At 35.3% G+C, this 26,650-nt stretch overlaps 1 protein-coding gene across 2 annotated transcripts in view; it reads left to right on the top strand.

Annotated features, from left to right (window-relative positions):
* SLC30A5 (solute carrier family 30 member 5) overlaps positions 1 to 22,782 on the top strand; it is a 29,505-nt gene extending 6,723 nt beyond the window's left edge. Inside the window, exons 2-16 of one of the 2 annotated variants that reach the window (XM_032627981.1) lie at positions 2,531 to 2,653; positions 4,392 to 4,458; positions 5,642 to 5,727; positions 8,470 to 8,557; positions 11,128 to 11,215; positions 12,416 to 12,492; positions 12,721 to 12,891; positions 13,340 to 13,628; positions 13,813 to 14,021; positions 14,739 to 14,896; positions 15,770 to 15,899; positions 18,234 to 18,435; positions 19,219 to 19,445; positions 21,190 to 21,318; positions 21,925 to 22,782. In XM_032627981.1, the coding sequence (XP_032483872.1) occupies positions 2,531 to 2,653; positions 4,392 to 4,458; positions 5,642 to 5,727; positions 8,470 to 8,557; positions 11,128 to 11,215; positions 12,416 to 12,492; positions 12,721 to 12,891; positions 13,340 to 13,628; positions 13,813 to 14,021; positions 14,739 to 14,896; positions 15,770 to 15,899; positions 18,234 to 18,435; positions 19,219 to 19,445; positions 21,190 to 21,318; positions 21,925 to 22,095 (2,215 nt within the window). In that variant the 3' untranslated portion in view covers positions 22,096 to 22,782. The remainder of the gene's footprint in view (positions 1 to 2,530; positions 2,654 to 4,391; positions 4,459 to 5,641; positions 5,728 to 8,469; positions 8,558 to 11,127; positions 11,216 to 12,415; positions 12,493 to 12,720; positions 12,892 to 13,339; positions 13,629 to 13,812; positions 14,022 to 14,738; positions 14,897 to 15,769; positions 15,900 to 18,233; positions 18,436 to 19,218; positions 19,446 to 21,189; positions 21,319 to 21,924) is intronic. The other variant, XM_032627982.1, reaches the window with a different exon arrangement.
* Positions 22,783 to 26,650: the final 3,868 nt, after the last annotated feature.

The raw sequence follows: 26,650 nt of genomic DNA, 5'->3' as shown, positions 1-26,650 counted from the left end.
TGGGAATCCTCAAAGCCTTTTGGATGAACTTTGGTTTTCTGTGTGACATATTAAAAGAGCATACTTAAGAGACATGGACTTGACCCTAGCTAACTCTGTGGACTTCAACTTCCCAATCTGTGACATGAGAGGAATTGGACTAGAGAATCTCTAAGATGTTTTGCAGCTTTTAAATATTAGTGTTCTGTTTCTTCTAGCATATATACATTTACTTTCTAGTAAATACCTAGACAATTACTAGAAATTTGGTAGATTTTTCATGTTGTACTGTGTGTTTTCAGCCAGTCTGCAAGCAATCCAGAAACAAAATATACTCGATTTTTATCATAGCCATAATTTTAATTTTATTTATTTTTTCCAATACTCCTTTTTTCATTGAGATAAAATTACCTACCATAAAATGCATAGATTTTAAAGGTACCAGTTTTCATTTTTCACAAATGCATACCCATGTAACTTTCAACATAATGAAGCTATAGGACGTTTTTATCACCCCAGAAAATCTGCTTGATCTTTTAAAGAGAAATTTCAGTGTCTATACTATTCTCCAGGTAAATTAAGTAGGAACTTATGTGCTTTAGGATTTGACTTACTTTATTCCACAATAACATTTTTATTAACTTCTTGGTGATTAGTTTTCACATTGTTAAAACTCCCAGATTGCACTATTAAAAAGCCCCCCAGATTATGTTCATGAAAAGAAAAACCACTTTGTTCCAAATCTGAGTTTCTTTAATATACTATGATATTATTTGGACTAAAACAGAAAATGAGCCATCAGACAGTGAAGATGTTGGAATTGCTGAGATTCATTCTTTCAAGGACTGAAATTTATTTTCGTAGTTGCATCAAAATCTTCCAAAAATATATATATTTTCATGCCTTCTTAAGCAGATTGCTGTTTGTTGATTCAGTGCCGTGGGACTTAATGATTCACACTCATTGATTTTTATACCATCCTACATACATTGATATCATTGCATATCAAATTGTTTTAACTGCTATTTGAATGACTTAGGTTTCCCTTAAACTCCTGTGTTTGCTTTTTTGTACTTTTCTCCCATTGGTAGAGACTTCTCATTCCTGCTGGTGTGTTGGCTTTGGACATCCCTTTTATCTCCTTTTTAAGGTATTGACACCTGTTAGATATAAACTTAGAAAGTAGTCTCCTGAATGACTTGCAAAGATGATCTGTTGGGGGGAGATATTAGAAGTTCTCACCTTTTTATCTCATTCTTTTTCATTTCTAATTTGTGTATGTTTTATAACATAATATCAGGAGAGTAGTACATGTTTGTAATGTACAAATAATCGGTTTCAGGTGCAAAATTTTTTTTTACTACTAGAGGTATATGACCAAAGAAGACTACTAAGCTAGAAAACAGATAATTTCTTCACTGTTTTCTGATTGCTCTTTCAGGAGCTTCTTTTTCGTTTCTTTTTATGGCAGCCTAATTTTTTCATGGATGAACTTTTCTTTCTTATCCAAGAATATTATTTCTAGTTCTTTGTTGTTTTCTGCTATTCCCTGTGATCTCTGTATCTTTTAAATTTCTTTGCTGTTTTAGTTTGTTTGGTCTCTCATTATAGGCTTATCGTAAAGGATTGATTATCCATATTTGGCCATTCTTATTTGAGTGAGGCCCAAAAAGCGTTAGAAGACCTGTATGGGGCTTGTCCCCTGGTGGGCTTCTCCAGAGAAGGGTTCTCCTGCTGGGAGATTGAAGCCTGGCAGTTAGGATGTTAGAGTTAAATGAGGGAAGGCAGGTGGGGTGGGGTTAAGAAGGGAAACTTCCTTTTAATCTCCATGATTTTAGTCCAACACTTCATCCCTCTTTTCCCCTTTGCCTTATGTCTAGACTTCTCCAAAGGCGAAGCTCTTGTCCTGTCATGATTTAGGAGGGATGGTTGCCTGGCTGTGCTGGGTGGGATTCTGGGAACCTAACTACCTGGCAGACTTCCTAATGATCCTCCTCTTTGCAGCTCTCCACACCCTTTCTGAGGTGCTTCAGATTCCTGAGCTTTCTCAGGACTCTGTAGGTCAGGTCACTTCAACTGTGACTCACTGCAGTCAGTTAGCGAAGCAGAGGAGAGGTAAACCTAAGGCATTCACCATTCCCCCCTCCCTTCCTATATTATAGTCTCGTTTCATGACAGATGGTTTGGTTTCTGGTTTTATTTCCTTTATTTGTTTGGAGTAATTGTTTAAAAAGCACATTAGAAAATAGTTGAGGCAACTCAATCAAGAACATTTTTATTTTTAGTTTGGTCTTTTTTTCTTTAATAGACTATATCTATGCATACATTATACGTCCATGTATATTGCAAAATATCTGAAATTATATATACCAAAGTGTTAATAGTAGTTATCACGTGGAGGGGTGAGTTGAGTTTTTGTTTGTTTCATTTTTTGTTTATATTTATGGTTTTCATAAAGACCCCTATTACTTGTATAATAAGAAAAAAAAGGATTACAGAGTTCTTTGTGATTTCAATGATACTGAAACTTGTTTCTGTTTTTATTTTTCAGGTTAACGAAATATATTGTATTACTGTGTGTCACTAAAGTTTTGAAGGCTGTGGGGCTTTTTGAATCATATGACCTCCTGAAAGTAGTTCACATTGTTCAGTTTATTTTTATATTAAAACTTGGGTGAGTGTGTATGGTTCTTTTTTTCCTTAATGTTTTTTAATTTGTTTGAAAATCCTGTTTTAACTGAGTATCTTTAGGATGTTTTACATAGAATATTTTGTGCATTTTATTCCTCCTGACAAGTACTTGATAATTTTCTTTTAAAGACAGAATACCTAAGGTTAGAGGTACCAAGAGACTGGATTTAAAAAAAAAAAAAAAAAGGATTGTCATATTCTGTTAGCTTGCCAAAACATCAGCTTTTGCTTTAGTTTGTGTTGATGAGGTTTTTGCAAATTTAATGTCTGGCTTAATAGAATACAGCTGGATCCCCATATCTGAGTCAGTATTCAGTCTGTTGCAGTATCTCACATGAACTAGCCTCTGAAAAGCTCTAATATACACCCCTGAGAGAATAAGAGTGAAAAGGGCAAATAATATCCTAATACTTCTGTAAAAATAGTTTGATCTCAGGACTTCCTTGGTGGTACAGTGGTTAAGACTCCGAGCTCCCGATGCAGGGCGCCCGGGTTCAATCCCTGGTCAGGGAACTAGATCCCACATGCATGCCACAACTAAGAGTATGCATGCCACAACTAAGGAGCCCATGAGCCACAACTAAGATACAGCGCAACCAAATAAAAAATAAATATTTTTAAAATAATTTTTTTTAATGTTTAAGAAAAAAATAGTTTGATCTCACAGCTCCCTAAAAGGGCCTCAGGGACCCTAGGGATTCCCAGACCATCCTACTGGCATAGTCTAACCTTCCAGCAGGCATAGAATGTCACCTGAGATTTGTCTTGGCACAGATGTCCCTTATTTTCCAAGTTAAACCATGCTGGGCTGTGTTCACTACATGTCCCTTCATGGTATAGGGTCCCCTTACAGTATAAATTTTACACTATTCTGCATCTAGTAAGAAATTCTCTCTAAGTAAAGATTCTCTGGACCTTGAGATTGATAGTGACCAACCTCTGTATTAATAGGTATCTGTTAGGGATTTCCCTGGTGGCACAGTGGTTAAGAATCCGCCTGCCAATGCAGGGGACACGGGTTCAATCCCTGGTCCATGGAAGATCCCACATGCTGCGAGCAACTAATAAGCCCATGCGCCACAACTACTTAGCCTGCACTCTAGAGCCTGCACACCACAACTGCTGAAGCGCACTTGCTGCAACAAGAGAAGCCACCGCAATGAGAACCCGCGCAACTCAATGAAGAGTAGCCCCCGCTCGCTGCAGCTAGAGAAAGCCCGTGCGCAGCAACAAAGACCCAACTCAGACAAAAAAAAAAAAAAGAAAAGAAAAGAATCTGTTAGACTTCTGGCAATTTTAGTAATTATGGAAAGTGATTCTTGACTAGAAAATTTTTAGCACCACTTGAATATATTTTTATATAACTATTTTGGGAATATGAAAAGTAGGGATATATGATTAGTACTTTCTTCATTTCTATTTCAAGATTTGTTATTACTGTTTTAGAGAAGATAGGAATTATTTTCTTTAGTAAAGTATAAAAAATATTGAGACTTCTTTTATGGCTTGTAAACTGGTTCTGAAGGCAGATACAAAAGAAAGAAGAGTTCCCAAAATATTGTAGTGGAAGCCTTATTAAAATAAATATTGTTCTCTAGTATATTTTCTTTAGAGGTTAACATACCCTTCAAATTCTAGTATATTTGTTTAAGTGTCTTTACTTAAAACCACACCTTGTGTATAAGATTAATATTAATATATTAATGTTTCAATATTCACAGGACTGCATTTTTTATGGTTTTGTTTCAAAAGCCTTTTTCTTCTGGGAAAAGTATTACCAAACGCCAGGTAAGTCTTTTGCAGAATCCTTTTGTCCTAGCAGTGGACCAGGAGGCAGTGTTCTTTCCTTGATCAGGGTTACTTACTGAATGATTTTAAGTGCTCAGCAGAACATTTCCAGAGTTAACTTGCCCTTGACTTAGCATTTCAGAACTGAGGCTTTAAGAGTAAGTGCTAAGATAATGAAGTGTTTAAAAATGTAGACAAGGGTAGAAAATGTTTCAAGCGTGCATATAATTATTTTTTTAATACAGGATCCATATGCTGAAAAGATTTACAAATCAGACATGTAGACATGCCCACAAGCCTAGGATAAATGTCACTGGGAAGCAGATAAAGCATAAGGGTTACGAACAAGGCCTCTGGAGTCAGACAAATTCATGGCTGTTCTAATTACAAACCTTACTTTAAGCAAGTTACTTAATTTCTCTACCTTCATTTTCTGACCTGTAAAATGGAGATAATAATGCCTTCCTAATGGAGCTATAAGGAATAAATGAATTAATACATGTAAAGTTCTTAAAATAGTGCGTGGCATACGGTGTGTATGCAGTACATATCAGCTGTCACCCTCTTCATCGCTATTATTCCCTTTAAGCATCTGAGGTTCAGGATGCATACCAGAAATGTCCTTCATTCTGCATCATCTCATATTATCACCTCTTTGGACAGTAGTTACACCCTACTACATATTTGCTTTATGCCACAACTTAGAAACCTGTGCCATGATTTCTTATTAGACGAATTTAAGTACCTCTGTTTTAGAGACCAAGAACATTTTTTAAAACAGGATTAATATTTTAAACCCCATCTTAACTTTTTTCCCTCTCTTTTCAAATAATTTAAGGACTGAATATCCCTGCTGGAGAAGAATTTAAAAACTAAAACATTAAGTGTTCCTAGCAAACTAGTGAGAACTACTGTAAAAAACAGAAAATTGTACGCTATAGAAAAAGATTTCAGGATCTAGCAACAGACAAGAATATGGAAAATGAAAAACAGAATACTATCTTGCAAATCTAGATTTAGTCAAGGGATCTTAATAATTTCTATTTAATTTTAAAATATGTAACTATTTGGCCATTAAAGTATTTGTGTTACCATTATCTTTCCCTATGTATTTTATTTAAGATTTTGAGATATTTGGCAAAACATATGACTGAAATTTTTAATTTTTTGTTTCCATTTTTAGTGGATCAAAATATTTAAACATGCAGTTGCTGGGTGTATCATTTCACTTTTGTGGTTTTTTGGCCTCACTCTTTGTGGACCACTAAGGTAAATAGAAATGCATATTTTGAATGTTTATGTTTCTTCATTTTGAATATTAGTTTTATGCCATTATGTTTTATGTCAAATGTTTGTCAGTTATGTACAAATGCTTCTTTCACTTCTATAGCATTGGGTACAACTCATTGAGTATATATATATATTGAGGACCTGTTTAGCTTGTGGACTAGTTCTTTGGTGAATACCATTAATGTATTGTTCATGATCTGTCATAGATATTTTACTAGTTAGAGTCCAAACAGTTTCAGAAAAATTTAGGATACGTGACTTTTTATTCATTGGTGATCCCTTTTAGCAGCTGATTTTAGAAATGAAAAGTCTGAAATGGTAAATAAAATCAACCAATAAGGAGGAAAGGAAAATCTTTTAAAAATGCTTCCCCCTCCCCCCCAACTCTGAAAGTCCTCTACTGCCCACAGAAGATGCTTGAAAGATATGGTTATAAACAGATGTCTTGGGAATAGTAAGCCAATCATCAAAGATAAGTTTAACTCTCATTTCATATTCCCTTAAGTCTCTATAGATCTTTTTATGTAAATTGGTCAGTTCGGGGTGGGGGGGGAAATGTTTTAGGGCCGCTTAATTTAATAGGAATTATAACAGGTGCAGCTGTGCATAAGTCTTCTTTTAATATTTCTCTATCTCAAAATTATAAGCAAAAGTGCCTTGCCATTGATGGGGGGGGCGGAATATGGGACAAGAAGTAAGGAATAAGATGAAGGGTGTTCTGAAGAATCTCACTGAGGATGATGGAGTGGACAGTAGAAAGTGATCAGTGGGAAATGCTTTGTGAAAAGTCTTTTCTCCTCTCCCAGGCAATAGAATAGCTCTGGGTTTGGCTCCCTTTGGCTTGTTTACTCTGTGCTTTGTCAAAGGAAGGGTGTATATAATTCCAATGTCATATCCCTGTCCATGACAGCAGCAGCTTGCTGGTGTGGTGGGAAAGCTGGCTGGGATTTCTCAGCTTGGGGAAAACCTTTTCAGTTTATGCTTGAATATGATTGAGCGGTAATTTCTTATTCATGAAGTGATCTTTTGGTCTGTTTGTTACTAAATCACTGTCCCTGTGTGTTAGGCTAGGGAAGGAAGGGGGAAAGTTGTTAAATTCTTCCTTGGCTCCTTATTTAGTCATCTACTTCTGCCCTTACAACACTCACTACCACCAGCTCCTCTGCCAGCACTGCCCCTCTCGTTCTTTTACTAAAATTGTCATTCAGTTTCTTGATTAGAAAGACTCCTTTGGTGTTTCATAGCCTGTCTTATTTTAAGTTAGTATCATTCTGCTGATATATTTTTTTATTGTAATCTCCCAAATATTAACAGAACTAAAATAATCACTACTGTGTTCTCATTACAGATTTTTGAATAAGGAGGAAAAATGAAAATTTTTCTAATGAGCAGCTGAAAATCTGTTCCCATGTAGATCCTATAAGCTCCCTTTAGCTGGCAATAATGTTTTTATTTTTTTTAATATTCATACATATAAAAGAATAAATATAAATAAATATGAACATTCATGTATCCCCCCAAATAAAACCTTACCAGTTCCTTTGTTGCCCTGTGTATCCCCCTCTCCCCCTACCATTGGATGTAACCAGCATCTTAAATTTTGCTTTTCATTCCCTTGGTTTTCTTTATAGTTTTACCATATATGTACACATTTCTTTTTTGTAAGTTTTCTACTTCATATGAATAGAATTACATTGCATGTATTTTTGTGCAGCATACATTTTCCATTCAGTGTTGTGTTTGAGATTTGCCCATTTTGATGCATGTAGAGTATGTGTGTGTGAGTGTGTGTAAGTGTGTGTGTGTGTGTATATATATATACACACACACATATATATAGTTCATTCACTTTTGTGTTAGTTTTTTGAAATGTAATTCACATACCATAAAATTCACTCTTTTTGTCTTAGTACATTGGGACTGCTATAATAAAAATACCATGGGCTGGGTGACTCTTAAAAAATACAGATTTGTTTCTCATGGTTCTGGAGGCTAGGAAGGCCAAGATTAAGGCAAAGCAAATTCAATGTGTGGTGAGAGACTGCTTCCTGGTTCATAGACAGCCGTCTTGTCTCTTCACTGTAACCTCACATAGCAGAAGGGCGAGGGAGCTCTCTGTGGTCTCTTTTATAAAGGCAATAATCCCATTCATGAGGGTTTCACCTTCATAACCTAAGCACCTCTCAAAGGTGTTCATTACCTCCTAATACCTTCACGTTGGTGATTGAGTTTAACGTATGAATGGGGGAGAGAAGGAGACACATACATTCAGTTTGTAGCATTTTTAAAGTATACAATTCTGTATTTCTTAATATATTCATAGAATTTCATTCATTTTTACCACTGTATAATAGTCCTTTGAATGAATATCCTCTAAATTATATTATCCATTCTCTCATCAGTGGGTATTTAGGTTGTTTCTAGTTTTGGGCTATTGCAGACAATGCTGGTATCTTATAAGTGTTTCCTGGTACATATATACAAGAAACCTGTATGATACAATCCTACAAGTGGTATTATTAGATATTTGTAGCTTCAACCTTCCTAAGACAGATAATGCCATAATATTTTCCAAAACAGCTGTACATGTTTATTTTTCCCATAATGTTTTATGAAAATCAAGGGGAAAGATTTATTTTCTTCTCCCTTACTCTAGTTGAATTCATGCTTCCTGATAAATATCGGATATATTTCATGAATGATAATGTTTTATTTTTGTAGGACTTTGCTGCTATTCGAGCACAGTGATATTGTTGTCATCTCGCTGCTCAGTGTTTTGTTCACTAGTTCTGGAGGAGGACCAGCAAAGGTAGAATTTTACATTATTCGTTACTTGCAAATTGAAAGTGTACATGTAAAATACTATCTAGGGCAGTAAAATAGGATCCTTTACCATTTAACAGAATGCAGAGGCTTTTTCTGCTAATTATAAATTTTTCTCACAAACATTTTGTGTTTTACTTTTTATTTTGAAATCATTATATATTCCTAGGAAGCTGCAAATATAGTACAGAGATCCTTGTGCCCTTCACTCAGTTTCAATAGTAACTTCTTACCCAGCTCTTATACTATCAAGACCAGGAAATTGACATTGGTACAATCCATGGACCTTATTCAGATTTCACCAGTTTTACATACACTTGTGTGTATATGTGTGTGTGTGTAGATTTGTGTAACCATCACCACAGTCAAGGTGCAGGACTGATTGATCACCACAGACATCTCCTTCGTGCTATACCTGATCCCTCCCCTCTCTCATTCTTAACTCCTATACATCATTTTTGGAAAATACATCCCTAAGAACTTGTTATATTTAAAGTCTGATGAATGTTTTGCCAACTAGGTGACCCTATTCATCTTCCATAATTTAAGTATTAATCTCTTTTCAGTAAATGCATCACCAATGTGCAATTATAACTTACACCTACAATACTTTTATTTACCAAATTAAATGCTTCCTACGCATGACGCATTGTGCTCGTTACAGAGGAAAGGAGAAATAAAGGCAAATAAGGTTTAATAGTTTCTGTTCTGAAAGGGGCTTTCAGGCTAAATAATGGAGGCAGATGAATAAAATAAAGTGAACAAAGTAACATGCCAAGTAGAGCAGAGTCTACCCAGCCTGTAGATTTCAAATTGGATCCTTGGGGTATTAAAGCATATGCCACTATTTAATCTTTTCCCCTCACTCACAGAGTACTCCAAAATAAATGTCAAGTGGATTGAAGATTTTTGTGGTTAAAAAAAAAAGATATTTGTAAAAGCATAGAATAAAATATAGATGGATAATTAATCTGTGGACAGAGAAGAACTTTCTGAGCATAAAACCAGTAGAAAAAAATCACAAAGGGGAAACCACGTATGTTTGACTGCATAATGATTACAAGCATCTGTGTAACAGAAATCATTGTGCAAACAACCAACTAACAACAATAACAAATTGCCACAGATAAAAGTTTTTTGTTTTTTTTTTTTTGCGGTACGTGGGCCTCTCACTGTTGTGGCCTCTCCCGTTGCGGAGCACAGGCTCTGGACACGCAGGCTCAGCAGCCATGGCTCACGGGCCCAGCCGCTCCGCGGCATGTGGGATCTTCCCGGACCGGGGCACAAACCCATGTCCCCTGCATCAGCAGGCGGACTCTCAACCACTGCGCCACCAGGGAAGCCCCTACTTTTTTTTTTTTCTGATATAATCACTCAAATAGTTTAAGAAAATGCTGAAGATCCTCAATAGAAATGAGCAAAGGGCAGGAAAAGACAACTCACAAAAGAAATACAAATGACTTTAAAACATTAAACAAACATTTTACTGCACTAATCAGAAATGAGAGTATGGATCTTAATATCCTGTCATTAGTGTCAATAATGAATCTGGGCATCTTGCCAGGACTGTGACTTTTTTTTCCTTAGTCTGACTCTGAAGCATCACAAAATTCTCAGTTGCCCTCTTTGCTAAGAAAAGATTAAGTTATATTCTCCATATTTGGGTATTGTTAATGTTACCATGTCCTGATTCAATGAAAATTATGAAATTTTAAATTATGTGGTTTATGTATACTAACTTTTGTCAAAATACCTACCACACTAAGAGAGAATTTATCAAATGTAGTGGTAGTCATATAATGAATAAAATAGGATCCTCATTTTTACTTAAAATTTTAATTTTATCCAAGTATCTGGTATTACACCTATAAATTTGTAAATAGAGAGTGTATAATAATGCTATTTAGATTGCTTCTGTACCAAAAATTCTGAAGTATTTGCATAAACGTGGATAGTATGCCCTTTCTATAATTTTCTCTTGTCAAAATCCTTTCCCTGGAATGAGAACATAAGAAGTGTATTCAGCTTTTAATACCTTTACTAGCTATTAGAGATGACTTTGCTAATTTTCTTAACATGCCCTCTTAGTTCTTTTTCCCTAGAAGAGTGGTAACTAGGTTACTGACATTATTGTAAATCAGCTGTCTTCTCTATTACTTGCATGTTGTAGAATAAATTAGGTCACTACTAATTATTCCTTAGTTACTTGGGCTTTTCAAACAGAAGCAAAGTAACATTTAGGAAGATTAGTTCTGTGAACATTTAATGGTTTGTACATGGTAACATGCTGATCAGTACTAGCAAAGAGACAACTGAAGTTGTCAGATTGTCAAGTGCCCTAAAAATACCCTACAGAATTTGTTGGAGCTCTTTACTTTTGTATCTTACTGTTAATACTGTAAATTTATATTGTACAGTATAAGGACTTTAATGTCAGATGTTATATTTTACTTAAATATTTGTCTGAAAAAAATTTTCTTTAGCATTTGTATAGTCATGGTCTTAAAAATTGACACTTGAAAAAGCTATTCTTGCTGTTATTCTCTTCATTTTCAGACAAGAGGGGCTGCTTTTTTCATTATTGCTGTGATCTGCCTATTGCTTTTCGACAATGATGATCTCATGGCTAAAATGGCTGAACACCGTATCCTTTTGCAAAAGATCAGAGTTTTTTAGTCTGGCACAATGGGAAATGAAGGAGTGACTGAATTATACTGATCAATCATGAATGAAACTTTATAGGTTGATGTAGGTATTCTAAATCAGTGTTCAAATAATGAATAAATTCATTCTAAATTAAATATTTTATAGCATCTCAATATCTTTTACAGCACCCTAAGTTTTCAGAAATTTAGGGACAATGAAAGAATATTTTGGAATGTCCTGATGCTATTTAAAAAAATAGGTGATTTACCACTCAACAAAATTAATCTATTTGCTCTCTTGTAATTTAACAATTTAAATGCTCCTTTTAGAAGTCAGTGGCAATTTTTAAATAGAAACTTTTTTGAGATTAAATGAAAAACCTTTGGCATCTTGCCTGAAAGAAGAAGTTCAAATTCCTTAACCTGGTATTCGCCCTCTTGCTCTAAATTATTATTTCCAACTCATCCTCCACTTGTCTCTTATATAAACCCAACTTTCCAATCAAATATATCTACTCATTTTCGTCTGCAGTCATGCACTGTTCTTTCCTATCTACATACCCTTGCCCACTCCATTTAGCAGGACTCAGAACACCAGTTTTGATCCTTGTGGTTACTGATACTGCTGTAAAACCTATTAGTTAACTAATGTCAGTTTACTTTGTTACAGTGAAAGAGGACAGCATGACTTTGCAGAACTCCAGGTTGATTGTTAGACATTTGTTGCCCACTGTACCCTCTTTTGCTTGTTTGTTGCTTGCTTTGCTGAGGCTTATGTGGTCAATGGCTTAGAAACAGATTTAGGACTGATTTTTACATGGCATATCCAATTCCATTGGATAGGAGTGATCTAAGGAGGTTCCTTGCTCTTGTCCCTTTGTCCTCTTTAGAGTATGCATGCATATGTCTTGGAGGTTAAGTACTAAAATTTAACAACTGTGCCTTAAGCACTATTATAATTGTTTTGGAGACAACAAAAGAAATATATATAGGCCATTCTAATTTATAAATCATGTCCCAAAATTAAATTTTTAATTATTTTCTTTTGTTTTTAAGGGAAACATTGTTGAGGATAGTCAGGTTTGCCTTCAGATTAGTGTATAGTCAACCCAAAATAATGTAGCTAAAATTCCAGGAGGACTTCAGGATTCAAAGAGTTAATATTTGGAATTTTTTTTCCTTCACTCCAACTCACTTAGCTGAAGGACATCATGACAGTGCTCTAACTCACATGCTTTACACAGCCATTGCCTTCTTAGGTGTGGCAGATCACAAGGTATGTTCTTTTCTTTGTTCCTAAGGTGATCAAGAGATTCTGAAGAGTTACAGCAACTGTAGCTTTAAAAGTACATTTAAAATAAGTTATCAGTAATTTACAGTACTGCCAGCCATTTAAGTAGTTCAGTAATTTGGGTTATGGAAAAAACATGCTAGCTCCATTTCTTTAAAGACTTGAGTGTTGAACTGTGTGTTTCTAATGAGACTTATCTACTTTTACTCATAGGGTGGAGTATTATTGCTAGTACTGGCTTTGTGTTGTAAAGTTGGTTTTCATACAGCTTCCAGAAAACTCTCTATAGATGTTGGTGGAACCAAACGTCTTCAAGCTTTATCCCATATTGTTTCTGTGCTTCTCTTATGCCCATGGGTCATTGTTCTTTCTGTGACAACTGAGGTAAGAGCAGGAATTTATTGGTAATAAGTAAAATAAATTGCTGTTATTTATAGATTTTAGTTCAGTACATTGTATTTTATTTCAATTTGATGTTGCAAGTGGCTTTAAATTATCAAGTACTATTACATTTATATATCCCTCCCATTCCTGTGGCCCATAGGAATCAGTTAAATAATAATATTAATAATAGTTTAATACCTACCCACAAACCCAAGGATTATATATCACCAAGTATTTATAAAATTATTAAACAATAATGCTTCTTTTTTTAATACTTTGGGGAATACTAGGAAAATGTGCCAATATCTTATAACTCTTATATTTTGGCATTTTACAAATCATATTGAATCATGGGAATATTTGTTTATACATAAAGGGATTAACTAAAATATAGGATGTGAACTTTATACCCATATGGTATTAACAAATTTTTTTTTTTAATTTCTAGAGTAAAGTCGAGTCTTGGTTTTCTCTCATTATGCCTTTTACAACGGTTATGTTTTTTGTCATGATCCTGGATTTCTATGTCGATTCCATTTGTTCAGTCAAAATGGAAGTTTCCAAATGTGCCCGATATGGATCCTTTCCCATTTTTATTAGTGCTCTACTTTTTGGAAATTTTTGGACACATCCAATAACAGACCAGCTTCGGGCCATAAACAAAGCAGCACACCAGGAGAGCACAGAACACGTCCTTTCTGGAGGAGTGGTAGTGAGCGCTATATTCTTCATTTTGTGTAAGCATTTTTCCCCTTAGCAAATTTCATCTTATGGATTCTGATGTTCAGTCATTTACTAAATTTGGGAATTTGTTCAATGCTTCATATATTTAGTGCTGAGAGATACTGTGTTGGGTTTTGGTGGCTTAAATTTTTTAAACTTTTATAATATCCCTCTTTTTTTTTTTTCTTCCGTTTTTAGCTGCCAACATCTTATCATCTCCTTCTAAGAGAGGACAGAAAGGTACCCTAATTGGATATTCTCCTGAAGGAACACCTCTTTATAACTTCATGGGTGATGCTTTTCAGCATAGCTCCCAGTCAATCCCTAGGTTTATTAAGGAATCACTAAAACAAATTCTTGAGGAGAATGACTCTAGGCAGATCTTTTACTTCTTGTGCTTGAATCTGGTAAGAGTTTTAAATATTAGTGGCATGTCTTAAAAGCTTAATCTTTTAATTTTGACAGTTCTGGTATAATTTTAGTAATTCCCAAATAATTTTAGTAATTAGAAATGGGCTAAAATTATATTTTCTCTAAGTATTAGAAAGATTACAGGATCATATTCATACTACTTAAACAGACAATTTTTTGAAGTATTTTAAAAACGTTGGTTTAGTGTGCTATTTCAAATTAGTAGATATAGTAGTTTATAAAGATTTTTATCAGGAATTCCCTGGTGGTCCAGTGGTTAGGACTCCTTGCTCTCACTGCCAGGGGCCCAGGTTCAATCCCTGGTCGGGGAACTAAGATCCCACAAGCCACACGGCACAGCCAAAAAGAAAAAAAGATTTTTATCTACTCCTTATAAGATCTCACTGCCGACCAGTTTGCTAACATTTTATAGTCTAGTTTATTTAGTTCTACAGACATATAAATAAAACTATCCCCTTTTAAATAGTTTATAAGATAGACATATCTGATTTAGCTTGATTTCTTATAGTTTATATGAATGAGGTTTCTTGTATGAGAATCAGTTAAATAACGAAAGAGACAGTTATATAATATCTTCAAGTAAGGTTTGGGTAACTAAAGGTTAAAATCCTTATGATTAAATTCTGATAAATCTCTCTTGAAACAGTATTTCCCAACATACTCCTCTCCTATTTTTTTTAAACGTGTTTTAGCTTTTTACCTTTGTGGAATTATTCTATGGCGTGTTGACCAATAGTCTGGGTCTGATCTCAGATGGATTTCACATGCTCTTTGACTGCTCTGCTTTGGTCATGGGACTTTTTGCAGCCCTGATGAGTAGATGGAAAGCAACTCGGATTTTCTCCTATGGGTAGGTACCCTGACTGTCAAGGCTTGTAGCAAATTCCATCTTATAGAATAAAATTTTACTACTTTTAATACATATTTAATTTTTCAGAGCTTCATTTTTCTTTAAAGTAGATAAGAGAAACTAAACCAAGCATTTGATAAATACTGAATGGCAGTAAGCTTAAGACTATATACTCCCTGACAAATCCCTCTCATAGGTAGATAGCAAAAAATCAGTTAAATAGTGAGCTATTTGGCCAACAGTGTTTCTTTGAGGTAATGGAATGTTCATGGTCATTCACATCTTTGCGGTTAGGAAGAGAATTCAAAATTTAAAGTGGCTCTGCATGCAGTAGCCTTTCACTAAGTCATCATTAGTGAAATGATGCAGTATCCTTTCACTAAGTCATCATTCAGTTCAGCGAATATTAGAATCCCTGATTTGTGCAAGATATTTTGATAAGAACTATTGTAAATAGGTTAATAAATTCAGCTCTTACTTTCAGCTGTTTATATTTTGAAAGATGGATGACCCCAAATTACAAAAAATTTTGATACAAAGCCCAATCTATGTACTGTGACGGAGATACAGAGAACGCCAAAGGATTAGAGAGAGAAATAACTTCTTGCTAAGAAATTAGGACAGGCTTTGTGTAAGAAGGGACGTTGACGAAGGACTTTGATAAATATATAAGATTTCAACAAACATATATGTATGGAAAGAACCTTCCAGCATTAGTATGATATTTATAATCTTGGTAATTTTCTAGTCTTACTATTTGTGTCATTGAAAATCTGTCATTGAAAATCATTTCCTCATTTGTAACATAATAATGTTTATACTTTAAAAATATTTGTCATTTTCCTTTTCTAAAAATATGTTCTACGTTTTTAGGTATGGCCGAATAGAAATTCTCTCTGGATTTATTAATGGGCTTTTTCTAGTGGTAATAGCTTTTTTCGTGTTTATGGAATCAGTGGCTAGATTAATTGATCCTCCGGAATTAGACACACACATGTTAACAGTAAGTCTTTTCATTTTCCTATTTGAATTTCTGCTCAAACTCATACAGCTTTTTCCCTGCTAAAGTTTAACTACTTGTAGTTATTGACCTAGGAAGGTTTTATTTACTTATTTTTTAATTTAAATTAACATAACTTCCTATCTTGCTATTTACATTTACACTGCTGACTCTTCGAAATTAATACACTTTTCTCTAATACACTAGTAGTCAAATATTAGATAATATCCTAAAACAGTTTCTTTTCTGCCTTATTAAACGTTTTTGTTTGAAGATGTGTTTTTGAATACCTGAGGAAATATTCAAAGGCTTTACTCTAGATTAAATTACTGCTATGGCAACTTTTAGTGTTTTCCCTGTACCTCCAAATCTTTACATGCGCTGTTCCTTATAGTTCTCATGCCCTTCCCTCACTTCTGCCCTTTTCGGCTTTGCTTCTAAAGTTGCCTTTGGTGGGATACTTTCCCTTAGTCCCTCTCTTCCCACCTTAAAGTGTGTTAGAGTTCCCTTTCTGAATATTCCCATTGTATCTTGTGCAATCTTCTTTTAGCAACATTGACTTATAACTGTTGTTTAGTTTTTCATTCTTCCACAATTAAGATATGTGTTGCTCAATATCAAAAAAACAAACAACCCAATCCAAAAATGGGCAGAAGACCTAAATAGACATTTCTCCAAAGAAGACATACAGATTGCCAACAAACACATGAAAGGATGCTCAACATCACTAATCATTAGAGAAATGCAAATCAGAACTACAATGCGGTATCACCTCACACCGGTCAGAATGGCCATCATCAAAAAATCTACAAACAATAAATGCTGGAGAGGGTGTGGAGAAAAGGGAGCCCTCTTGCACTGTTGGTGGGAATGTAAATTGATATAACCACTATGGAGAGCAGTATGGAGGTTCCTTAAAAAACTACAAATAGAACTACCATACGAGCCAGCAATCCCACTACTGGGCATATACCCTGAGAAAACCATAATTCAAAAAGACACATGCACCACAATGTTCATTGCAGCTCTATTTACAACAGCCAGGACATCGAAGCAACCTAAGTGTCCATCAACAGATGAATGGATAAAGATGTGGCACATATATACAATGGAATATTACTCAGCCATAAAAAGAAACGAAATTGAGTTATTTGTAGTGAGGTGGATGGACCTAGAGTCTGTCATACAGAGTGAAGTAAGTCAGAAAGAGAAAAACAAATACCATATGCTAACACATGTATATGGAATCTTAAAAACAACAAACAAAATGGTTCTGATGAACCTAGGGGCAGGACAGGAATAAAGATGCAGATGTAGAGAATGGACTTGAGGACATGGGGAGGGGGAAGGGTAAGCTGGGACGAAGTGAGGGAGTGGCATGGTCATATATACACTATCAAATGTAAAATAGATAGCTAGTGGGAAGCAGCCACAGAGCACAGGGAAATCAGCTTGGTGCTTTGTGACCACCTAGAGAGGTGGCATAGGGAGGGTGGGAGGGAGACGCAAGAGGGAGGGGATATGGGTATATATGTATATGTATAGCTGATTCACTTTGTTATACAGCAGAAACTAACACACCATTGTAAAGCAATTATACTCCAGTAAAGATGTTAAAAATTTTTTCTAATTTAAAAAATTAAAAATAAAACAAATGGATTTCTCTAAAGGAGAAATTGTAGACGTATGTAAATTAAATAGTGCCCTGAGCTAGAGCTGCTATTCAAAATCATTTTGTAAGAGGGGATAATCAAGGGTAAGTATCCTTTGGGGTGTTATTGTGGCACCATTAAATCAAGGTAATCTCATTTACTTCGCTTTTTAAAAAATGCTTTTCCATTGTACTTTTTTTACTTTGGGAAATTTTACTATAGTTAAGAAACAGTAAGACTGTGTTTATTTGTAACCCACTCATTAGTAAATTACAATCATTGCCTTTTAAAGTATTGATATTTACCTAGTAATATAAATGAGATTTCAGGTACAGTGTATACTTGCTCTAGTAAGCAGTACTTTCAAACTCTTTATTTAAATAAAATAAAACTTTAGCATCATTTATTTATTCATAAACCCTGAATCAAGTACATTTTTATTCTTAATCATTTAGTTAAAGCAAATCTAAATCCTTTTACTTGTGAGCACTTTGGTATTTGAAACTTAAACGCTTCTTCTAAAATTCACACTTTTAAAATTTTCTTATTGAATTTAATGAGGTTTTACTATGAATATTTTCAAAACTATAAACCAAAAAACATATATAGCAACATAATAACTTTTAAATAACAAGTTTATTTTTTTAATTACAAATTTAAAGGTTTTCTTTTTTCTTTTTTCTAGCCAGTCTCAGTTGGAGGGCTGATAGTAAACCTTATTGGTATCTGTGCCTTTAGCCATGCCCATAACCATACCCATGGAGCTTCTCAAGGAAGCTGTCACTCATCTGATCACAGTCATTCACACCATGTGCATGGACACAGTGACCATGGGCACGGTCACAGCCACGGATCTGCAGGCAGAGGCATGAATGCTAACATGAGGGGTGAGTCCTTGCCAGATACTGTCCTACCTTTCAACTGTGTTCTGAATTGGCATTGTTTATTTGTATTAAGTATTGAGCTCTTGGTACAATTTTATTTTAAAAAACCAACCTGTAACTAAAAAGAGATCTAAAGTCATCTGTTACAGAAAATACTCACAACTGTTCATAAATGTCAATTTTTAAAAATAAATTATTATAATTATAGAGTCCTTTTCATAGTGACATTTGAGTAAATATTAGTTGCAAGGGAAACTGTGCATTACGCACTTTCACTATAAAAGAACTAAGAAATTTTTATTGTACTGAAAAAAATATGGGGGAAGTATCATTTATGTTGAGATATTTATTCTGATGTTTTATTTATTTATTTGGCCACACCGCATGGCTTGTGGGATCTTAGTTCCCCAACAAGGGATTGAACCCTCACCCTCAGCAGTGAAAGTGCGGAGTCCTAACCTCTGGACCGCCAGAGAATTCCCTATTCTGATATTTTAGTAGAAATAATTTAGGTAATGTCAAAACTTGGCTCATGTATGATTTCTAGGAAGCTTTCCCACACACCATCATAAAACTCACCACACTGGTAATAGTTGCCCACATCCTTACTTTCACCACTGTGCCATGAATTCCTTGATGGAAGTGACCATGTTTAGTCATTTTGAAGTACCAGCCCCTAGCAGAGTGCCTGGTGAATAATAGGTACCTCGTAATATTTGTAGAATGAATAAAAGAACTAAATTAAATGTGCTTTAATTTTTAATATTTTATGTATCTTACTTGTAGGTGTATTTCTACATGTTTTGGCAGACACACTTGGCAGTATTGGTGTGATCGTATCCACCATTCTTATAGAGCAGTTTGGATGGTTCATTGCTGATCCCCTCTGTTCTCTTTTTATCGCTATATTAATATTTCTCAGTGTTGTCCCACTGATTAAAGATGCCTGTCAGGTTCTCCTTCTGAGACTGCCACCAGAATATGAAAAAGAACTACATATTGCCTTAGAAAAGGTACTGTGTATAATTTGTTTACTAGTCTTCTTCCTTTTAAAATAGTATTTGAAATTAAATAAGTTGACCTAATGAGAAATGAAAATGACAGTCTTGTAGGAAAATGGACTGATAATATAAACAGGCAATTCATAGAAAAACCAAACACAAAATAGAATGTATTTCAGCTTGTGGTTTGCCATATCTTATTATTTATTTGTTTGTTTATTTATTTGTTTATTGGCTGCATTGGGTCTTCGTTGCTGTGCGCGGGCTTTCTCTAGTTGCGGTGAGTGGGGGCTACTCTTCGTTACGGTGCGCGGGCTTCTCGTTACGGTGGCTTCTCTGGTTGCGGAGCACGGGCTCTAGGCACACGGGCTTCAGTAGTTGTGGCACATGGGCTCAGTAGTTGTGGCACATGGGCTTAGTTGCTCCACAGCATGTAGGATCTTCCCGGACCAGGACTCGAATCTGTGTCCCCTGCATTGGCAGGCGGATTCTTAACCACTGCGCCACCAGGGAAGTCCCTGACATATCATATTAAAGTAATTAGGATCTGCTGATGAACAGTTGGCATCTTGAATACTTAATGTATAGCATCTTAACCCACTGGTTTCACAAATAAAATTAGTAAAGTTTTCTCACTTTCTCATAATTGGCGACTAATACATCCTACTAAAAAAGAAAGTTTTTTATTTCAAAAATAATACATATCCATTACAGAAAGCTTCAAAGTAGAAAAAAGAAAAAAATAATAATCACATATAATTTCACCACCTGGAAAGAAACACTTTTTTTTAACTTATCTATTTATTTATTTATTGGTTTTTTTGTTTGTTTTTTTGGCTGCATTGGGTCTTTGTTGCTGTGCATGGGCTTTCTCTAGTTGTGGTGAGCAGGGACTTCTCATTGTGGTGTGTGGGCTTCTCATTGTGGTGGCTTCTCTTGTTGCAGAGCACAGGCTCTAGGCACATGGGCCTCAGTAGTTGTGGCATGTGGGCTCAGTAGTTGTGGCTCACAGGCTCTAGAGCGCAGGCTCAGTAGTTGTGGCGCATGGGCCCAGTTGCTCCGTGGCATGTGAGATCTTCCTGGACCAGGACTTGAACCCATGTCCCCTGCATTGGCAGACGGATTCCTAACCACTGCCCCACCAGGGAAGCCCAGAAACACTTTTGGGTCGTTTTTCTGTATAAAAATATTTTTAAAATAAAAATGGCCAAAAAAATGTTTTGTACTGCTTTGTAAATTTTTCCCCACTTAATTATATCATGTTGATAAATATTCTAATACATTTTTAATGACAGGGTAGTGTTACTTTGTGTGGATAGTCTATAATTTATTTAACTAGCCCTCCGTTGTTGAACATGAAGGATATCTTTTGCATGTGTTATCTCAAATATAACAAATAATACTGGAATGTTTGTATCAATATAAAGGAAACAACATGGTTTATTGAACATATCCAATGTTTAGACTAGGCAAAGTACATCTTACATCTGTGAAAATGGGTGTAAAGTCACCTGTGTAACCCTGTTCACTTCCTATTCCAAACTTCTTTCCCTGGCATCACTGCCAGGTCAAAATATTTTAGACACCTTTACTTGAAGTTAGTTGTCCCTCCCATTCCTTTCTCATTCTGGGCTCTCCTTATTACTTTTGTTTTTTTTAATCAGCCTAATAATGGTTTCTGGACTAGAAAGACTACTTTGTGTTCAGTAAATTAGCCTTCAAATCCATTTATATCACCTCTCCTTTTATTTGACAGCTACAGAAAATTGAAGGATTAATATCATACCGAGACCCACATTTTTGGCGTCATTCTGCCAATATTGTGGCAGGAACAATTCATATACAGGTGACATCTGATGTGCTGGAACAAAGAATAGTACAGCAGGTAATAATCTTAAGTCTTTAAAATAATTGCAGTTGAGGTAATTGCACACATTGTAAGTTATACAGCTCAGTAGTCATTTAATTGTTTAAAAATATCATTCTTACAGCTGTCCAAGGAGAAGTTGTTTTTTTACATCTAGATTTGTTTTATATCCAAAAATGGTAAAAAATAAAGTCAAGTTTTAGTATGTGGAGGACAAGCTTAAGTTAATGTAAAAAAAAATTCATTTGTAGTCCACCTTGGTTCCCAATAGATGGTCAAGAAATAAGTTATTATAAATATAGTCCTAAGTTAATAATAATAATAAAGTTGGCAGGTATGTGTCATGGTTGGAGATAAGGATCAAAACAGTTCCTGTATCCCTATTCTAGACCTACCAAATTGGAAACAGTAGCTGTTTTCCTTTTCTACTTTGAATGTCAGGTCAGTGATTTACTGGCCTTCTAAAAGATCCTATGTAATATTTGACCAGCTAAATAATAAACATTATTTTAAGGACTTATCATTGACTGTGGCTATTTTAAAAAATGTGATATCTATTATTTAATCCAAGTGCACTAAATGCATTAATCTAAATGCTTTTAAATGTATGGATTTTTATAACAGGTTACAGGAATACTTAAAGATGCTGGAGTAAACAATTTAACAATTCAAGTGGAAAAAGAAGCATACTTTCAACATATGTCTGGCCTAAGTACTGGATTTCATGATGTTCTGGCTATGACAAAACAAATGGAGTCCATGAAATACTACAAAGATGGTACTTACATCATGTGAGATAACTTGGGAATTACCCCTGGGGTATGAACAATGAAGATGAAATGACCGGGTATTTATAATATCGCCAGAAGGAAGAAAATTGCACATAATTGTACAGAAACATTTTGTGGTATTTGAAAAAAATTTTAAAGCTGCCTACAGTTGGATCAAGGAATCTTTCTTAAAGGAAATTTAAATACAGAATGAAGCGTTAATTGTACAAGTAAAATAATTGTTTAAATTACATGTAAAACAGGAAACTTAAAATTTAAGTGAACATGATGTATCATATCATCTTCAAAAGTGAACATATAATGATGGATTCTAGTGAAGACCAAAATAACTTCTGTGTGTTTACTTTCTGTAAGAAACCATCTCCATTGTAAATAATGTATTTACATGTTTATTACAAAGACCCAAATGAAAAATTTTTAGTCAATTTTTTGCATAGCCCTAGGATAAAATAGGAATAAAAGTTCTATATTTATGGATTTTCTGTATATAAAACTGGTTTCTAATTATAACTTAAATCCATTAAGTAAAACCTGTATTGCCACTTTAAATGTAAACTAAATTATTTGGGAGAAACTTCAACCACTGATATGAGGCAGCAGTGAGAATAGTGAAGGATAACATGACAGTTTTTGATGTATTACAAAAGCCAACCACTCTGTAAAATAAATTTTTTTACTTTTGGTAATATTTGCAAATGAATAATTACTTTATTAGGGTAAAGAACTTAGACTAAGTTGTGTTCATGTTATTCACTCTGTCTTCTTCCTCTAAAGTAGAATATTCCATTTCTTGTTATGCATCTGGCATTCCAAGTTGCTTATTAAGCTGGTATCCAAGCAATGCTAGGCTTTTCATCTTTTCTTATGTTGTGGAACAGCCAGTGGAGAGAGTCATAAATAATTGTCAACTCAGAGTTAATTTTCTGCCTATAGATGTAACTTTTTAAAAAATTTCTGGAACATGTAGATGTAGAAGAAATATCGAAGAATTCGGTGGTTATTTTAAAGTTTAATAAGTAAATCTTGTTCATAAACCCTTGGGCACTATGAAATCAAAATACTTACTCTATAACTACTTTCTATAATAATATCTATATTTTTTTATTTCCAATTTAAACTGAATGTATAGTCTGAAAAGACTGTATGATAAATAGATACATAATAATATATGCAGTTTTATGAACACCAAAGAATGTTGACCAAGAGAAACTTTTGAATACCTATTTGTAAGCATCTGAGTATTTTCACTCTTATACTAGGAATTTTGATAAGTAGGATGAATTAATTTTAGTATGGATACTATTTTCTTATCTATACCATAATGGCAAACATGTATTTAAATCATATTTTTGTCTTACAAATTTTAAATGTGAGAGGTTTTAGAAATTTGTTATAAGTTATTTTGATATTTCTTGTCTTCTCTTTACACATTTTCTGGTCCAGAATCTTCAATACATATTAAAATTTTTGAGTGGTGGGAAAATAATTGCATATTGATGTTTTAATGTAATTTTTATACATTAAAAAATTTTAAGTAGATAGGTACAATAAATATTACATCATTTTTTAAATTGTCATTTCCCTTGGAAGGCATAAAAATAGCAAGAAAATTAAACTAATGTGATGGACAACTATCAAGATGAGAGAGAATGCAACACTGAAGGGTGAGGGAGTGCAGATGAAAAGTAGGGAAACTCCAGTATGGAGAGCACCAGGGTCCTGGTTCTGGCTCATACAAACCATATGACTTTAGGCAAATCAGCCTCTCTGGGTATCTTTTTTTTCCTCATACATAAAATGAGAATACAATCTGCTGAAATTCACGGATACGGAGCAACTGGAACCCACAAACTGCCAGTAGGAATTTGAAATGACGCAGCCACTTTGGAGAACCGTTTGGCCATTTCTTTTAACGTTAAGCATACAGCTCTCCTGTGACCCAGCAGTTCTACTCCTGGGTATTTACCCAAGAGAAATGGAAACATGTCTGCAGAAAGAGTGGTACAAGAATGTACATCTTCTTGAGACCCCAAAACCGGAAAGAATCCAAATGTCCATCATCGAGAGAATGGATAAGTAAGTTATGGTGTATTTACAATGGACTACTTACTCAGCAGTTTTTTAAAAATTACTGTTACAAACAATATAAGTGAATCTCAAAAACATTATAAGTGAGGGGCTTCCCTGACAGTCCAGCGGTTAAGACTCTTCGCTCCCAATGCAGGGGGCACGGATTCAATCCCTGGTCGGGGAACTAAGATCCTACATGCCGCAGGGTGCGACAAAAATATATATATATATGGGTGTGTGTGTGTGTATATATGCCAGCCACAAAAGAGGTCTACTATATGGTTCCATGTATATAAAGTACAAAAACAGAGAAGACTACTCTATGGTGTTAGAGCATAGAAATTTTCAATAGAGCATTAATTTTCAATTGTTGTCATAACAAATTACCACAAACTTAGGGCTTAACACAAACTTATTATCTTACAATTCTGTAGGTCAGAAGTCCAGTATGGGACTCACTGGGCTAAAATCAAGTTGCCACCGGGCTGCATTTCTTTCTGGAGGCTCTCATAATCCATTTCCTTGCTCATTCAAGTTGTTAGCTGAATTCAGTCCTAATGATTGTGACTGAGGTCCCTGTTCCTTTGCTGGTATTCCCAGCTTCTAGAGACCACCTGCATTTTTTGGCTTGTGGCCCCTTTCCTCCATCCTCACTTGTGGCCCCTCTCCTCCATCCTCAAAGCCAGCAAGAGTAGGTCATGTGCTTCTTATACTTCAAATCTCTCCTGCCTCTCCTTCCACTGTAGCACCTTTCTCTGACTCACTCTTCTGTCTTCCTCTTCTACTTTTAAGGACTCTTGTGGTTACATTGGGCCCACCCAGGTACCAGATAATCCCCTATCTCAAAGTCCCTTTTGCCGTGTAACATAGTCACAGGTATGTTCATATTCACAGGTTCTGGGCATTAGGACAAGGACATCTTTCTGGGGATCGTTATTTTGCCTGCCACGTGTTTGCCTTGCAAAGACTGGGAGTTTGTTAGAAAAAAAAAGGGCAGGGAGATCTTTTTGGAGTGATGGAAGTGTTCTATATCTAGAGCACAGTGGTGGTTACACAGATGTATACAATTGTCAAAATCTTAAGTATAACTTCTGCATTTTCTTTTTCAAGTGCTTTTATAATTTGCTAGTAATTATTCGAAGCTACTGTGTGGTAAGCACACAATTATCCATTTTTTCTCCTAGTACTCTGGTATTATCACATAATAAGTTAGCTATAACTGATCTAGTTCAATAACACAGTATAGTGGACTAGATTTTTTTCAGATACATTGTTCTTCTTTGTGGCTATTTTCCACTTGAATTTAGAGGCCAAGGAGGTTTCCTCTGCAACAAAGTACAATACATAGATCTGTCAATATTAATATTCACACAGTTATGGAAAGCCTATTTAATAAAATAATACAATTCAGTAGTTTATTTTTTTTAAAACATTGAATAAATCCATTCATACTCAACAAAATGCATTGAAGTTCTTTATAGCAAGACACTGCTCTAGGAGCTAGGGATAAAATCACCAATAAAACAGTCCTGCCCTAAAGGAGCTTACTTTCAAGTGTAGGACACAGACTAATATGTAAAAATGTCAGATTGTGATGAGCACTATGAGGAAAAGCAATAACTTATTGAACCCTTGCTGTGTACCAGGCAGACAGTGTTCTAAGCAATCAATATGTGTAATTATTATCCCCATTTTACTGATGAGGAAACTGAGGAAGAAAAAGGTTAACTTGCCCCCAGATCATACACCCAGTAAGTGGTAAAGCCAACTGTCCAAACCAGGCACTCTGGTTTCACCCTTAACAGGGGTGCTAGAGAATGGCCAAAAAGGATCTCTATGGGGGAAGACAACCTGATTTGAGTAAGGAAGCAAATGGTACCTAGTATCTTAGACCGTATTCTATTTTTTTAATAAATTTATTATTCATTCATTTATTTATTTTTGGCTCATTGGGCCTTTGTCGCTGCACGCGGGCTTTCTCTAGTTGTGGCGAGTCGGGGCTACTCTTCGTTGCGGTGCGTGGGCTTCTCATGCGGCGGCTTCTCGTTGTGGGCTTCAGTAGTGGTGGCACGTGGGCTCTAGAGCGCAGGCTCAGTAGTTGTGGTGCACGAGCTTAGTTGCTCTGCGGCACGTGGGATCTTCCCAGACCAGGGCTCGAACTCGTGTCTCCTGCGTCGGCAGGAGGATTCTTAACCACTGCGCCACCAGGGAAGTCCCGTATTCTATTAATAGCCACTATTCTATCCTGAAGGAACATCAAATGTAAGGCATTTGAGAAAGGAGGTGGTTAGCATGATAGAAGGAAAGCAAGAAGGCCAGTGTGATAGCAAAATTAGTCAAGTAGCGTAGTGAGGACATGGAAAGTCTGTGAAGGACTTTGAGTAAGGAACTGACTCGAGCTGATGTGTTTCCAAAGGATCATGATAGAAGAGCCTAGTAGAATCCAAGGAAGAGTTAGAAGGCTTTTGCCCAAGCCTAAATGAGAGAGG

This window comes from Phocoena sinus, chromosome 3 (assembly GCF_008692025.1).
Source record: "Phocoena sinus isolate mPhoSin1 chromosome 3, mPhoSin1.pri, whole genome shotgun sequence".
Classification (NCBI taxonomy): Eukaryota; Metazoa; Chordata; class Mammalia; order Artiodactyla; family Phocoenidae; genus Phocoena; species Phocoena sinus.
The sequence above is the reverse complement of the archived record's forward strand: the minus strand, read 5'-3'. Positions and strand labels throughout refer to the sequence as shown.